We start from the raw sequence: 14,759 nt of genomic DNA, 5'->3' as shown, positions 1-14,759 counted from the left end.
CTGCACAGGGATTTCTCTAATGCAAAAAACACACAATCTTTTCATAATCCATATTTGTGGATCCATATCAGCTGACCGATCAGTCCTTGAATGCGTCACGAAGAGTTTAGAAAATGGTCCCTGCTTGTAACTGCGCTTGCACAGGAGCCCCATGATGCATAACTGGGTTAAAATATACAGGTGGCTTTATGTTGACTGTGATTGATTGCCCATCTCAAGTCAAGTCTCTGTAGGTTGAATTTTATTGTGCGCTGAATTTAAAGCAAAAGTTGACTTCAAAGTGGGAAATCAAGGTAAAAACTGGTGGCAAGTTTTTGACAAAAAAAAAGGTGTTTCAATCTGTTGACATAAATAAGGGCTGGAAAATTGTTTCCTCTAGGTTGCCTCACATAAAAAGAAACAAAAGCGGTACTCATAACTGAAGGATGAATTAATACCTGAAGATGGGTTAGTCGTTGGTAAAGGAGGTGTCATTTAATGTTCCTGGCTTGGCCACACCACACAGTACTTCATTTAATGTTTGTTAAAGTTACAAAAACAGCTCACAAGTGAACCTTTTAGATTAGAATATTTTCCAAAGGAACACGTGGCACAATGAATCTCTCCACGGTAAAATATTGTGTTGCTTTTGTGTTTTTTCCCCCTAATTTGTTATTGATGTTAATTTCATAAAGGCTTCCTGATTAAATGTTTTTGGTACATTTGCTGTTATGTTTTCCACTAAAAAGTCCTGCTCAGCACATATCTTGGCCTAATGGCTTGGTCAATGTGCTTACACACATTGGGCTGAAGGGCAATGGGGTCCATCAACAGTGTGCCCTTTGTTATAGGATAGCCAGACTACCTTCAGGATATTCAGTATGTTGAAGTGCTTCAGGTTGTTGATATATCAACTGCAGATATACTTCTCAATTTTGTTGCACGACAAATTGTCACTGGTCCACTGGGTCAGCATACATTCACACAATATCCACTATATGATGATTTATCAAAAAAAGTAACCCTCAGCACAATTCAGCTGTGACTCAGCGTCAATTATGTAGCAGAATGGTGACCATTATGTTCAAATAGTGTGTCAGTGTGGTTTTGGAGGAAGTGATAGGATCGAGAGACAGAGAGAAAGAAAGAGAGGAGGAAATAGTGTGAGTTGAGCTGTGATGACCTGTGTAGTTAAACACAAAGTGAACCCAGTAGTCAACCTGTGTGTGTGTGTGTGTGTGTGTGTGTGTGTGTGTGTGTGTGTGTGTGTGTGCGTGTGTGTGTCTCTTTTTTCAGCTTCACTGACTTTTAAGTCTCTAATGGAGGAAGTGATGCCAGTGAAGTGGCAGCCCGGTGTGTGTCTGTTAATGTGCGTGTGTGTGAGTGGGTGTGTGAGCATGGTGGTTTCGAGGGCAATGGGTGCTGGCTAAATTAGCAGTATGTCCTGGAAGAATTGATGCCAGCACTTTAATGGAAACACAATTACTGAGCTGGAATTAGCATCCGAGGCACAGAGAGACTCACTGAAACACTGTCCCATACAAACATGCGCACACACATACACACTCAGAGTCATACATAAGCGCTGGCAGACTTCACTTCCTGGCGGCGGACTAAGTACCAATGTTCTATTCTGCAGGGCAAAGCATCCTGGGAGCAAATAACATCTAATCACAGCAGACATAATGCAGCTCATTAGCTTACCAACCGCAATTTACAATTTAGGCATTTAGCTTGTGCTCTCATCCGGAGCAACTCGCAGTGAGCGAGCAGGTAGGGCTGCAGAGTCTGACTCAGCTTAGGACCTTCTTGTCAAGAGATAAGTAAGGTAAGGACCTCAGGTAAAAAAAGTCTCATGTAATGGCTCCCAAATTCACAGCTCATTTCTTTGTGAAGTGGTTGTATGTTCATTCATGTATTTTTTAGATTTGGGAATCACTCGTCAAGCATTGTCTCAGACCATACATTAACTAGCGGGACACTAGTAATCCATCATATATTAGATTGCAATTAAAGTCATGAAAAAAAAGAAGGCAAAGACACACACCCCTGTCTACATCAGTGGAGCTGAGGTGGAGCAAGTGAACAGTTTTAGGTTCCAAATCAGCATCTTAGAGAACCAGTCATGGACATCCCACAAAATTACTGTGCCATGTTCTGGTTAACTTTTACGGAGAAGAAATAGAAAGCATCCTGACTGTAAACATTACAAACTGGCATGTGCACGGCCCATGACAGGAGGGCTCTGCAGCTGGTGATTAAAACCGTCCAGAGCATCAGTGGTACCCATCTACCGGGCATCAGTGATATTGGATTGGTTAGGTGCCTGCACAGATCTCAAAGGGCACTAAAAGGCAGAACATTTTCTCAGTGTCGCACAACTTCAAAAATTACTCATTTGAACTGTCACAATTCCGACCATGAGAACAATTATACAGTATATAGTAAAAGCTTAGGGCCGTTCCAAGATATTTTAATGCCATTTATGTGTGTAGCAGAGGAGGTGGACCCACAGCGGGACCATGGTGGCATGCAGCGGCCTGATGTGCTGCTGCACTCTGCTTACACAGGGCTGGATCCAGGTGTTGTACCATATTGTGTGACACAAATGGGAAGTTAAGCTATACTGCCACCTCTTTTATGGCTTTCTGGCAGAAAGCCTTTAAACTCCTTGGTTAGGTACAGGCACCAAAACTACTTGGTTAGGCTTTCTGGCAGAAAATATGTGATATAGACACAGAATCCAATGGGTCTGATAGTTTGGTATAACACCAGTATGGGTGAGAGTATATGAGTTACAAGAGTATATGGCATACAATACTTTCTAGTTCCTTTTATTGTGATTTATTAAGTTAATTATTCGTTAATTAAGATTTTGGGATAGTTTTGCGAGATAAAGTTAAATTACACACGTTTTCAAAATGTAATCAGAATCAGAATCAGAATCAGAAATACTTTATTGATCCCCGGGGGGAAATTGTACAGTACCGGTGCTCCCATTCAAGAGTAGAAAGTAGCATAATTTCTTTAGTGATGTATTTAAAAGTAGTTTGCTATTTGCTCGTCATAATTTGAATTCTAATATGCTACTGTGTGGAATTTTGAATCCATCTATCGCTTTACCGCCAGTTTGTCACACTGTGTTGGTTTTCCTACTGCCCTCCCCAATTTTTTGAGCAGCACCAATAATGGGACATTTTCAGCATATGTCCTGTGTGAGCAGTTTCCACTGGATTAAATGCACTGCCATGTTGGAATTCCTCGTGTATTCTTTAAGTACATCCATAGAATCTAGCCATATAACTTTTGTACAAAGTCGCCATTGTCAGCTTGAGGGGGGTGCTAGACGAAAGTTGTGTCCAGAGAGTCCAATAGTTCATCCTCTGGTGAGCATGAATGTGCTCAATAAATGGAATGCCAATCTACTCATTAGATTGTGATATTTCTTATGCATACCTTTGATCTAACAGTGGTTCCAGAAAAAGGGTCAGGGTGTTAAATTCATATCTCTGAATATCCACAACAGATCTAAAGGAAATTTGACATCCATTAGCTTTAGGAAACTTTGTCATAAATCAAACTGTTGGTGGGAGTGACTTTTAACCCAATGGTGCCTATAGTTCTCTGAACACACACTGATTTACCCCAAGAAGGTACATCTGCATCTGTCTATTTTCTTTGTCCATCAATCACCATGTAACAGCTAAAGCAGCTCTACATTGTAAGACCCAGCACAGGTACTATTTTTACTTGAGGCTGACTACATTTTACATAATGTTCTGTGTGGAACAGTTCCTAGTGTCCATCTGTCACTCTATTAGACAGGCTCATTCATCAATCACTGTGAAACACACTTGTATGGCACATGATGCGGCTCTAACAAGTCTCTCACAGTAAGGCATATTGACTATGGTGACAATATTTGACACTGGAGAAGAGTCCATTTATATATATAACTTTCTGACAGGCAGCTCACTAAAAGCATTTTTCATAAACAGCCTGGCCGGATTCTGCAGGAGTTTCACCTTTACAGAATGAAAGTGAGGACGTAAAGGAAGACGGAACGGTGCTTAACAAGTAGGTGGTCGTAGTCTGGTGACAAGGTTAAAATTAAGGCATCCACCTGCAGTAGTTCACTGAGACAAGCCCATCCATCACTCAGTGTCTACAAGCTAACACACTGCTCTCTGTGCCACATAGAGGCCTGGCAGCTCAGGTCAACCTCTACAGACTGTCTGCTTCATGGACTAATGAGGGAAAGTTTTTGCAGTGTTTTGATCACTGGTCAGGACCAATGTAGGTCTCAGTAAAGTCAGCGAAAGTCAATGGAAGTCAAGTCAAAAAGTCAAGACAGGTGACAGATGAGTAGGACACACTAAGGAACACACTCCCACACACTAACATTCATAGCATTAGGATTCAAAATATCTAAGTATTTAGACAGTGGTGGAAAGGGTTAGGGTTAGGGTTAAAAGTGCATATGTTCAAGCACTTTGTTTAAATTAAAATGTACTTTACTTGAGTATTTCCATTTGAAGCCACATTGTACTTTCAAAGGAACATATTCTACTTTTTACAAGGATTTTGTAGCTAATACTTTTGTATTTGTACTGAAAATGTAGACATTTAAATGCAGAATTTTTACTTAAAATGACTCAAATGGCTATATTTGACTTGAGGTTTTGCTACATTGACTACATTGACAATGAGTAAAATATCGGAATACTTTTTTCCACCATAACATTCTACCAGCAGAATTTGTATTTTTACTTTTAATACTTACATACATTTTGCTGTTAATACTTATGTACTTTTAGTAAAAATGCGGCATGCAGGTCTTTTATTTCCAATGGATATTTTGATTTACAGGATAATTCCAGATTATTCAAAATTGGGTAATTTTTCATAGTTTTTTCAATTGGAAACAAACAGTTTATTCAGATTATCTAAACCACTTTATTTGGAGGTAAAACTGAAAGTGTCACTAATAATCCCTCATTGAACAGTGGGCACAACCACAGTGAGTACAGTAGGTCACTGGATGTTTACAACAGACGGCGTAGGTCATAATTTTACTGCTTGCTCTTCCAAATAAGTTTGACTAAGCTGGAGGTTTGTTTCCAACCTGTCTGATTGTCTGACTGCTCGCGTTTGTCGGATCACTTGACCAATTCTCTCAATTTCTCTTCTGCTTCAGAAAATGTTTTTACTTGGAACACCCAGGACACCCATACAGCCTTTGCATTGTTCATAAGCAGAAAATGCAGGCAGCAGTATACAGGCAGCTTCCAGAGGTTCAGCAGTGGCCGTGTGGCTTCCTCACACTGGCAAGTAGACATAAACCCATTGTTCTGGCAAAGTCCCAACATCTACAAATGACTTACAGAATAGAATATTATTTGGTCAATAAGCTATGAGCTAAGAGGGAAGATTCTGGATGTTTCTCTGACTCTGTGACTTTATTTTAAGGATATTGTAAATGAATTCTTGGCAAGCACATGGAAACTTTGTAAACACACATCGCCATCCAGTGAAAACTGCTCGTTCCAAACAATAAAATAAAATAAAAGTGTTCAAGGCAATTTGTGTCACTGCAAAACAAATGAAATGCTGAATTTCACATTGTGTAACAGCCTAATTATGTAGTCTGTGGCTGATAACTCATATGGTAACATAATGTTCTACACTGGGTCTGGGTGTAATGTAATGTGTATTTACAAAGGCATTCCATGTTTTACACCAGCAACAGCCATGTGCCACTATGTTTACAAGATTTGAACAGTGTTGTGATAAATCCAATGGGGCGATGGCACAGAGGAATGGCAGTTGTTACCTGAGCTGCTATTAACATGCAATCTGTATCTGGACACCTCTGTATCCCTGGCTCAGACTGATACAACAGTTGTTCTATAGAGAGTGCAATCGTCTTCTTGTCTGAGCTCCTCTTCATGATATTCTCTGTCTGACATTTTCTTGTGTAAGCATTACTACTTTTGTAGAGTTACATCTTTGCGTCTTATGCAGGTCTTCCGGCCCTGATCACCCGGCGAGAGCTCACATCTGAGTTTGACTGTAGCAGCTTAATGAAGCTGTCGTCAGACCTTCACTTCAGCATGTGACTTCACTTCAGCCTGGGTAAGTTGAATGAAAAGGTACGTGTGCGACTTGCATGAATTGGTTGTCAGGACAACTGGTACGGTCCTTTAAAGCTTTTTCCTTATAATATCATGAAGTATTGTAAAGTAAATACTCATAAAATACATGTGAAAATTGGCATGTGAAGGTATGTAATATCTTGACAAATACCATATATCATCCCATACTACTCCCAAAGTCCAAAGCCTGACACCGCACCTCCTCCAACACCTTGTTTTTTGTCTTCTGAACTCACCTGAGAAACTTATTGAGATCTCCGTGCTTCATGTACTCAAAGACCATGATGAGCGGGTCTCCGTCCACACACACACCGTAGAACTTCACTATGTGCTCGTGCTGGAGGTTGGTCAGCAACTCAGCCTCGCGCTGAAAATCCTTCCTGGCTGCAAGAGTGGGGTCCTTCAGCGTCTGGAGAGAGAGAGAGAGCATGTTGTAGTGGATTACATGAACAAATCAGGACCAGATCAAGGGTTACACTATGGTAGCCATGGAAACATCACTCTCTCCTTTATCTGCCCTATTGTTACATTCCAGTTCTCTCACTTGGAGCACCACTGTAGTTTGCTTTAGCAAACAACATCTGCAGGAAAAAGAAGATTCAGGTTCATTTTTGTAGCAGTAATAGCTGAAATTTAGAGTGGGCCAAAGAAAAAAGACAGAGAGTGAAGAGAAGAAAAAACAGCCTGAAGAACAGCCATTAACTGTTGATAATGATATATTATGGCACAAAAAATGTTTTGATGTTTCTATGCTCATATATGCTTTGGTAACCTTTTATCAATTGGAACAGATGTCACTTACAAAACTAAACACAACAGATCAACGTATGTAACACTTGAAACTCTTTGACATAAAGTAGATCACGGCTTTACTTCAGGGCTCCTCAAATCTGGACCAAACTGCAGATCAAACCGCCTACTATACTAGCAGTATGTACTGATTTGGCCAAAATGTAGCATGTAGTATGCAGTATGCAAACAAAAGCAAAATATGCCGTATGGCAAAAACACCCGGATGTTGTGCTGATTCAGAAAAAAATCTCCAGTATGCATCGGACCATACTGTGTCCCACAATGCAAAGCGCTGGCGGTGGATTGCCATCAACGTTACGTAAACGTTAACTTATTTCACCTCAGCAGTCCACCAAAATCTGTTTCTGAACAAATTTGAGGCAAGAAATATGCAACCCACTTACTGGATCTTCACTCATATTAGATCTACAAGGCCTCATTTAAAAGTTTGTTCTGACTTTCATAAGGCAGGGGGGCAAAATACTTGCATGATTATTACTTCTGCTTTCCAAAATGGAAACCGGCTAAGCCTGGCCAGGCATACTGCAAAATAAATCGATTTGACAGTTTCATACTGCATACTGATATGAAAAGCAGTAAGCTGTATGTACTGCATACTGCATATGTTGGTAGTATGTAGTAGGCGGTTTCCAATACATCCTCTGAGGGGTTTAAGCCTGGTGTTCACAGACAGCTGATGTTGCCTGTTTCTGGTGTTCCAGCCACAAGGAGTCAGCACTTACCACAAACCATTCAACACCTTCAGGACCAAAGACACCCAAATAAGCTAGTAAGGTGACCCTTAAGTTGAGTCACACATACTGTTCCCAAGGACAAAAATAAACTAGCATGCCTAAGTGATACTTTACATGTTTTATAAGTTTAAGTTGAGTGTTTAAATTGGAAAAACCTGCACTTTAATGGCAGTATGCAGAATATAAGTATATAGGTTTAGAATATTAGAATATAGGTTTTAAGTATTAAATTGATAGACAGTACAGGACTGACACCAGTAGAGGGAAAATTGCAGCTCTATGAAATAGTATTTGCGTATAGATCCACAAACATGTTTGCTGCTGCTGTTTTCCTTCATTTCCCCCTCTCCCTCCACTTGTGTTCTTATCTATTTGTTTTTTTCTCCTTCATTATCCTTCTCATTTCTTCTCCTTACCACTACAGTATGCTCTGCTTTCTTTCAAAACACAAAAAAAGGTTCTCAGGGGGTCAGAGCAGAGTGAGACAAATGCAATGCAGAAAAACAACATCCATTCATGACACAGACAAGGACGAACAATCTAATATGAGGACAGCGGACAACGTATTCTTCTTCTGTGAATGACAATAATGGGTTGAAACGCTCCGATTACTGTTAATAGCTTAAATAGCAGTACTGCTGCCATGGTTACCTTCCTGTTATCTCCCTCACCTATCTTCTCTTTGCCTCTCAGAGCTCTTGTTTTCCTTCATCTCAGCCCTTGTTAGAGGTCTTCTGTTGATATAGTACGATATGCATACACTTTATATTTATCTCCTTACTAACTCCTGCCTTTACAGTCTCATGGCGTAGTCACAATTCTTAGGTAAGCTTTTTGGCATCAGCTTTTTATGCATGCTTCACCATCACTAGTTTTTTCATCAGCTATTTGGCTGTGGCTACCAGCTGACTGGTAACATCCAATCATATTCTCACAGGTGTATGGCCGTTACAACCTGTCAACCAGTCTTATATAGATACAGATATGTTAACACATAAGGATATCTGAATTTCATTTAGCAGCTTCAGTTTCAGGGTCCTGGTCCGGTGCATTTCCTACTGTGACAAGCCAAAATGTCGGCTGGGATAAAAGGATTATTCTCATCAACGATTCTGTTGATACACACATACCAACTCTTAACACCCCCTGCTAGCATCACAGCACTGCATTTGTTTGTTGTTATATATTAGACAGGTTCATTCAACTTTTACTGGACTTTTCCAAACGCATGTAGAACTGAGCTACTGCTGCCGACTGCACATCCTCTAGTATTCCTTCTACATCAACAGAGAAATGATTTGAGAACAACGTACTGTCCTTCTCAATGGCAGCCACATCATGCTGGTTAAATTCTGGTTAATGTTATAGTCAGTGGGCAAAATATAATTATAATTTCCAAATAACTCACAAGCCGTACATAAATTAAAAAATTATGGTGTTGGGTCTCACGTGGCCTGTAGACCCTAGTTTGGACACCCATATGTTACAATATTCGAGCTGTAACATTGGAGTTTATTGTGCTCCGTATTTCTTTTGAATGACGGCATAGAACAAAGATGAGATGAGGTCTAACCCTGTGACATTTGATGACTGACTGCTTGTAGAATTGAAAGCTCCTCAAAAGCACCTTGGGAAGGAGGCTTTAATCTGAAATACTCACAAAAGCATCTGTACATTTCCACTAATGCCCAGCTCTAATAGAGAGTGGGCAGGCTAAAGAGCAGTTTCAAGGTGATTGACTCTGGTGTTTAAGTGCTTTTTTTATTTGTACTTTCAGGTTAGCCTGAAACTGATTTTGTGTCAGTGGGTGAGTGGAAATATTAGTTGATTTAGTAGCTAGTTTGTGCTGTAGGGAATGTTCTTTGAATGAATTTCCTTTGCTGTATATAAAAGCTAAAGTAAAGGCCGAACTGAATGACGAATCATCAAGTCAACACTTAAAACCATCACAAGGCTGATTCACTTCACAGTGTTTATGAAATAAAAAATTAAGGCATCACTACAGAATCAGTCTTTAATTGTGGAGACAAAAACATACAGCAGCTGTGTGTTTACGTGTGTGAGAGCGATCAAACAGCTTGTCAGCATCTCTCTCTCTGAGATGCAGCTGACTGTTGCTGCCGGCTGGAGCTGACTTGTTCCATCAGCTGGATGCATTTCCACACACTGCTTTTCTCTCTGCTCCTCAGAAAGGCAGCTGCTGGTGTTTTTATACACACACACACACACACACACACACACACACACACACACACACACTCCTACCTTACCTTTACAGCTACCAGCATCTTGTCCTTGGTGGGGCTCAGGTTGTAACATTCAGCGAGGAAGACCTTGCCGAAGGCTCCCTCCCCGAGCTCCCTCTTCAAAATAATGTCCCTCCGTTTTATGTGCTGAACATCTGAGAAAGACAGAGACAGAGGGACTGACTTAACACCCTTTACAGTCAGTTTTTCCAAAATGCTGCCAAATTAAATACCATGAACTGAGCACCCTAACCCTCAACACATCCCTCTGTTATCTGAAATACATAGAGACAAAAATATAGAATAACATCAAATATTGTTTCTGTGTTTCTGGGCGCAAATGAACACTACAAAAATATATTTCTGTGTTTAACCATTTCTGGCTTAAAGTGGAAGAGTTATGTGACATGTTTACTTATAATGGACTCAAATGGACTCAAACTGATCCTTTAAAGGCCCATGTTATGCTCATTTCCAGCTCTATATTTTTATTCCGGGACTCCACTAGAGTAGCTTTGCATGATTCACAGTTCAAAAAAGTTATTTATCTAACACTGGCCCTTTATGCAGCCCCCCAGTTCCCCCTCTGTGTGAAACAAACCGTTTTAGACAAACTGAACAACCTCCAAAACAAAGAGTAGTCCTGAGCAGAGTGCTCCAATAACTTAGACTGAGCGGATGGATGAACGTCCCTCTACTTGGTGGGCGTGCTGTGCCTGGAGCAGATGACCTGCTGGGAGCGGACTGAGCAAAGTGACTGTATAGTTGTGACATCACAACCTTACAGAAGTCCTGCAACTCGTTTAAAGGCACAATTTCTGAATACGGGCTGTGTGCGTTTCTCCGTGGACTGAGCGTTTTGATCCTTTCACAGTATTTATACAGCACCTAGAGCTGCTTTATAATCAAACAAGACATGGAAAACTCACTTTCTACAATGTGGGACCATTAATCGTGTTAGTTTTGCCATTTAGAAGAATCTGGGCTTAAATCATACATATTTCCAGAAGCTAGAAGAAGTCATATATTTAATTTGTGTCTATCTATCTGTGTGTGTGTGTGTACGATTATCACTGAGTGATTGTGTGTGAGCGTATCTGTGATCTGAATAATCACGGTTGCATGAATACTGTTCTGTATGTTCATGGCAGTGTGTGTGTGTGTGTGTGTGTGTGTGTGTGAGAGAGAGTGTGTGTGTGAGATTGGAGGGGAGTCCTCTGAGTATACCTGAGCCACTCTGTGTGTGTGTGTGTGTGTGTGTGTACCATGCAGGCTAATTAGTGCAGTTACAAATAGCCAAGGTTAATGTTGTCATTAACACAGAGGAAGAGGTCACCTGTCAGCACCTGTGTAACACACACAAAAATCACCACACATTGTGTACTGGTGTGCCTAATGTGTGTGTGTGTGTGTGTGTGTGTGTGTGTGTGTGTGTGTGTGTGCTAATGCTACACTGTTAGAATATGCTTAAACGCACACCATCTTGTTTATGAGAGAATTATCTTAAGTGTGTGTGCATGTGTTATGTTTCCATGCCAACCAGTCTCTCATTGGTCTATCTTATGGTTTTCTGTTTAGATTCAGCAAATAATCGACTGTGGATTTGATTTCCTCTGATCAAAAATTCTGCTGCAACATGACTTATCAACAGAGACGTTTACGAGAATGAAGAAAGAGCAAGACATCTTCCGATCATCCAGCCTGATCAGCCGGACCAAACGTCACCGCAAATGGTGCTCCAGGAAGAGAGGGAAGAGAGCCGGGATAAGAGCTAAGCTAACCCAGCTTGGACCTAAGGCTATTCCACTTTCCTGCCTACTCCTGGCTAATTTCTGGTAGCAGTGAAATAGATTACGGGAAATGAGAGACTATTGTGCCCACATCTTTACAGAGACCTGGCTTTATCACAATATCCCGGATCAAGCTATTGCACTCGATGGGCAGACCACGTTCCGCGCTGACAGAATACAAGACTCCAATAAGAAGAGGGGATGCGGGCTCTGAGTTTACATCAATGATGCTTCGTGCTTAAACGTAATCAAAGCCGATCTCAGAACTGATTTACCTAAATCTTATCAGCATGTCCACACCCCCACCAGGGGAAGCAATTCCCTAGATCATGTTTATATGAACATTTGTGGCAGCTACAAAGCCCTCGCCCGCCCCCATTTTGGTCAGACCATATTCCCTACTTCTACTGATGATTCATAACAAAAAAATATGCCTAATACCATTGGAAAGTTGTCAGACCTACTGCTGAGCGAAAGCAGAAAACAAGCCTCCAGTTGTCCAGAGAGGCCCAAACTAATCCCAAGCACTTTATATTCCATAATGAGGTTAGACTTTGCTTTGGTTGACACATATTTCTGCTACGCTCCCATATGATTAAATCACTAAAATGTATGGTGGTCTGGGTCTCAAGATGAGCAAACAACCTGTATTCAGCATGTTTCATGATCATTTGGGGCATTTGTCGCTTTTTGTAAAACAAATTCAAAAAGAAATGAACCAGTTAGCCCTTGTTGCATTTGGAGTAAGACGTCTGAGCATGTAAACATTTAAAATGATCCTGCAGAATGGAAAAGGAGGACATGGGAAAGGACAGGAGAGAGGGTTAATAACTGTACTTACCAATGCAGCTTATGCAACGGAATAATTGCCCTGGGGGGTGCTGTCACACCTGGCATTCAGGCTTCACAGCCCTCAGAACTTTATGTGAATAATTGCCGATGAAAAGGTGAATGCATAATGTTTTAATATTTATCCTCAGTGCTACTTAAACTTTAATGCTTGGTCACTGACGGGTGATGACTATTGGTCTTCTATTGGTCTAGCGAGTCTATGTTAGTGGTTAAGGCCCTGATATAACAGCACTGCCTTTTATTGTTAAGGCCTACACTTGAAAAAAAAGAGCAGCTTGCTGTGTTTTTTTTGTTGTTATTGTTGCTAGGCAACCACCAAATCACCTGTCCTTAGCTTCTCAATTCATCTGATTCGACAATGGAAAAAAAACACAAATGACATCGGGCACTTTTCTGAGCACTCTTGCAAAAACGTGAGGCACTGTCTGATCAGGGCCTTCCTGTTCCTTAACCCCCAGGGAGAAAGTGAACATGCTGGGTGCATCCCAGGTCTCTTAAATTGCATCCAGGTTTCCCTCACTTGCGTCTTTTCCTTGCGTCTTAGTCCCTCCCACCGGGGATGCACGGAGAGACGCAAGGAAACCAAGCGAAGAGAGGGGAAGTGAGGAATGTTTTTTTTAAGAGCAATGAGACATCGTTTCCTCTGAAGCGTCATGTGAAGTGACGTCTGTTTCTCATGACGCCCAGACCGGCTCTGCTGGATCTGCCAGCATCTGTCATTACTGTCATGCGGCAGCCAGGTGAATGCTCGTAATGTTATTGCAATAATAAGGGTTCCATGTCCAGCCACTGCGCCATGTGTAATAGCGCATTTAACCCCATATGCGCCCCAGTGGCACCGCACAGTAGAATACCTGACATTCTCCGTGAGGGGATGAAGGCTGGGAACCAAAAATACAGCCTACTGCTGTGAGGAAGAGGAGTGAGAAGGTTACACACTGTACGACAACAGTCCAGCGAGGAGCAAAGGAGGGAGAAAAGGCAGCTCTCCATGCGCCGACAGGCAGGAGGGAGAGCGCATAAACCAATCAACTGATATCAAAACACTCAAACAGAAGCTCTGCTGTTCAAGTTCTTACATTACCTCATTACCTCATCATCTATCGCCTCAACAAGATGGCGCTGCGGATGGCTGCCTCGGTCTGTTGGAGCACATTGTTTTGCCTTGTTTTGTTTGTAAACAGTGTTTTTTGTTTTGGTTTACAGAGCTCTTTCACCAGAGAAGAGCTGATTTGGTTCTTGTTAGATTGCGATAGGTTAGATTATGATATTGTATGTACAAAATGAGCATTTTGTCTTGGGATGGCACTAGAGGAAAGCTCATGCAGTGTCCAGAATTGAGGATTCATCCTTTTTGGAGAGCACGAACATACTCAGTACATTTAATGGCAATCTCCTGGTTAGATTCTGATATTTCTTAAGTACAACTATCAAGGCGGCACTAAGATAAAAAAAAGATTGTGAAGAGAAAAAGAAAATTCAGGAGAACTGTTGGGGGGAGTCTCACTCACTGGATGTGGGAATGTGCTCAGGCCTATCACAGCGTGCATGAAACCGAGCCTGAAACTGCTGGCAGCTCGTGCTTAAAGATTTTGTGCTGTGACCTCTAACTTTGAACACTGTGTCAAAGTCTTCCCAGCTTTAGCTTGTACTACTTGTACTGTATTCTAGCTGGCAGTGCTGTGTGCATGGCTGGATGGCTTTAGCACAGTGGGGGGCTGGACACACACACACACACACACACGCACACACAGCAAAATACACACAAAACTGCATACAAGCAGGTATATACATGGACAGCAGCAAAGACACCCACACCCACGCGAAAGGTTAGCTGAATGAGTTGACCGTTCCGCCACTGGGTTGCAATTAGCAAAGCTGTAATGAGCTCTGGGACTCCCATCATCCTGCAGCATACATATAGCTGCTATAGAGACCCTGAGGAAGGAGACGACAGCCGAGCAAACGGCAGAGAAAGGACTTTTCAATCATTTCAATGACACTTAACTTGAAGTGGTGATTTTAATGTATTATAAGCACACAATGGCAAATTGAGATTATTTTAATGAAATGGTAATAGAAGAAACATTGTACAAAAAACCTCAGATAGGAATGCTTAATAGCACAGCTATATAAATTAATGGATCAGAATCAGAACGGCTCAAAGTTGTAACAAAGATGTTGCAGGAC

At 41.4% G+C, this 14,759-nt stretch overlaps 1 protein-coding gene across 1 annotated transcript in view; it reads right to left on the bottom strand.

Moving 5' to 3' along the window:
• The window catches only part of LOC139286188 (NT-3 growth factor receptor-like), a 219,478-nt gene that overhangs the window by 14,200 nt on the left and 190,519 nt on the right, over nucleotides 1-14,759 (bottom strand). The window contains exons 14-15 of the mRNA XM_070906923.1: nucleotides 9,952-10,082; nucleotides 6,371-6,543 (exon numbers count right to left, since the gene is read on the bottom strand). Coding sequence (XP_070763024.1) covers nucleotides 6,371-6,543; nucleotides 9,952-10,082 — 304 coding nt within the window. The remainder of the gene's footprint in view (nucleotides 1-6,370; nucleotides 6,544-9,951; nucleotides 10,083-14,759) is intronic.

Source organism: Enoplosus armatus, chromosome 6, assembly GCF_043641665.1.
Source record: "Enoplosus armatus isolate fEnoArm2 chromosome 6, fEnoArm2.hap1, whole genome shotgun sequence".
Taxonomy (NCBI): Eukaryota; Metazoa; Chordata; class Actinopteri; order Centrarchiformes; family Enoplosidae; genus Enoplosus; species Enoplosus armatus.
Note: the sequence above shows the minus strand (reverse complement) of the source record. Positions and strands in the feature narration are given on the sequence as shown.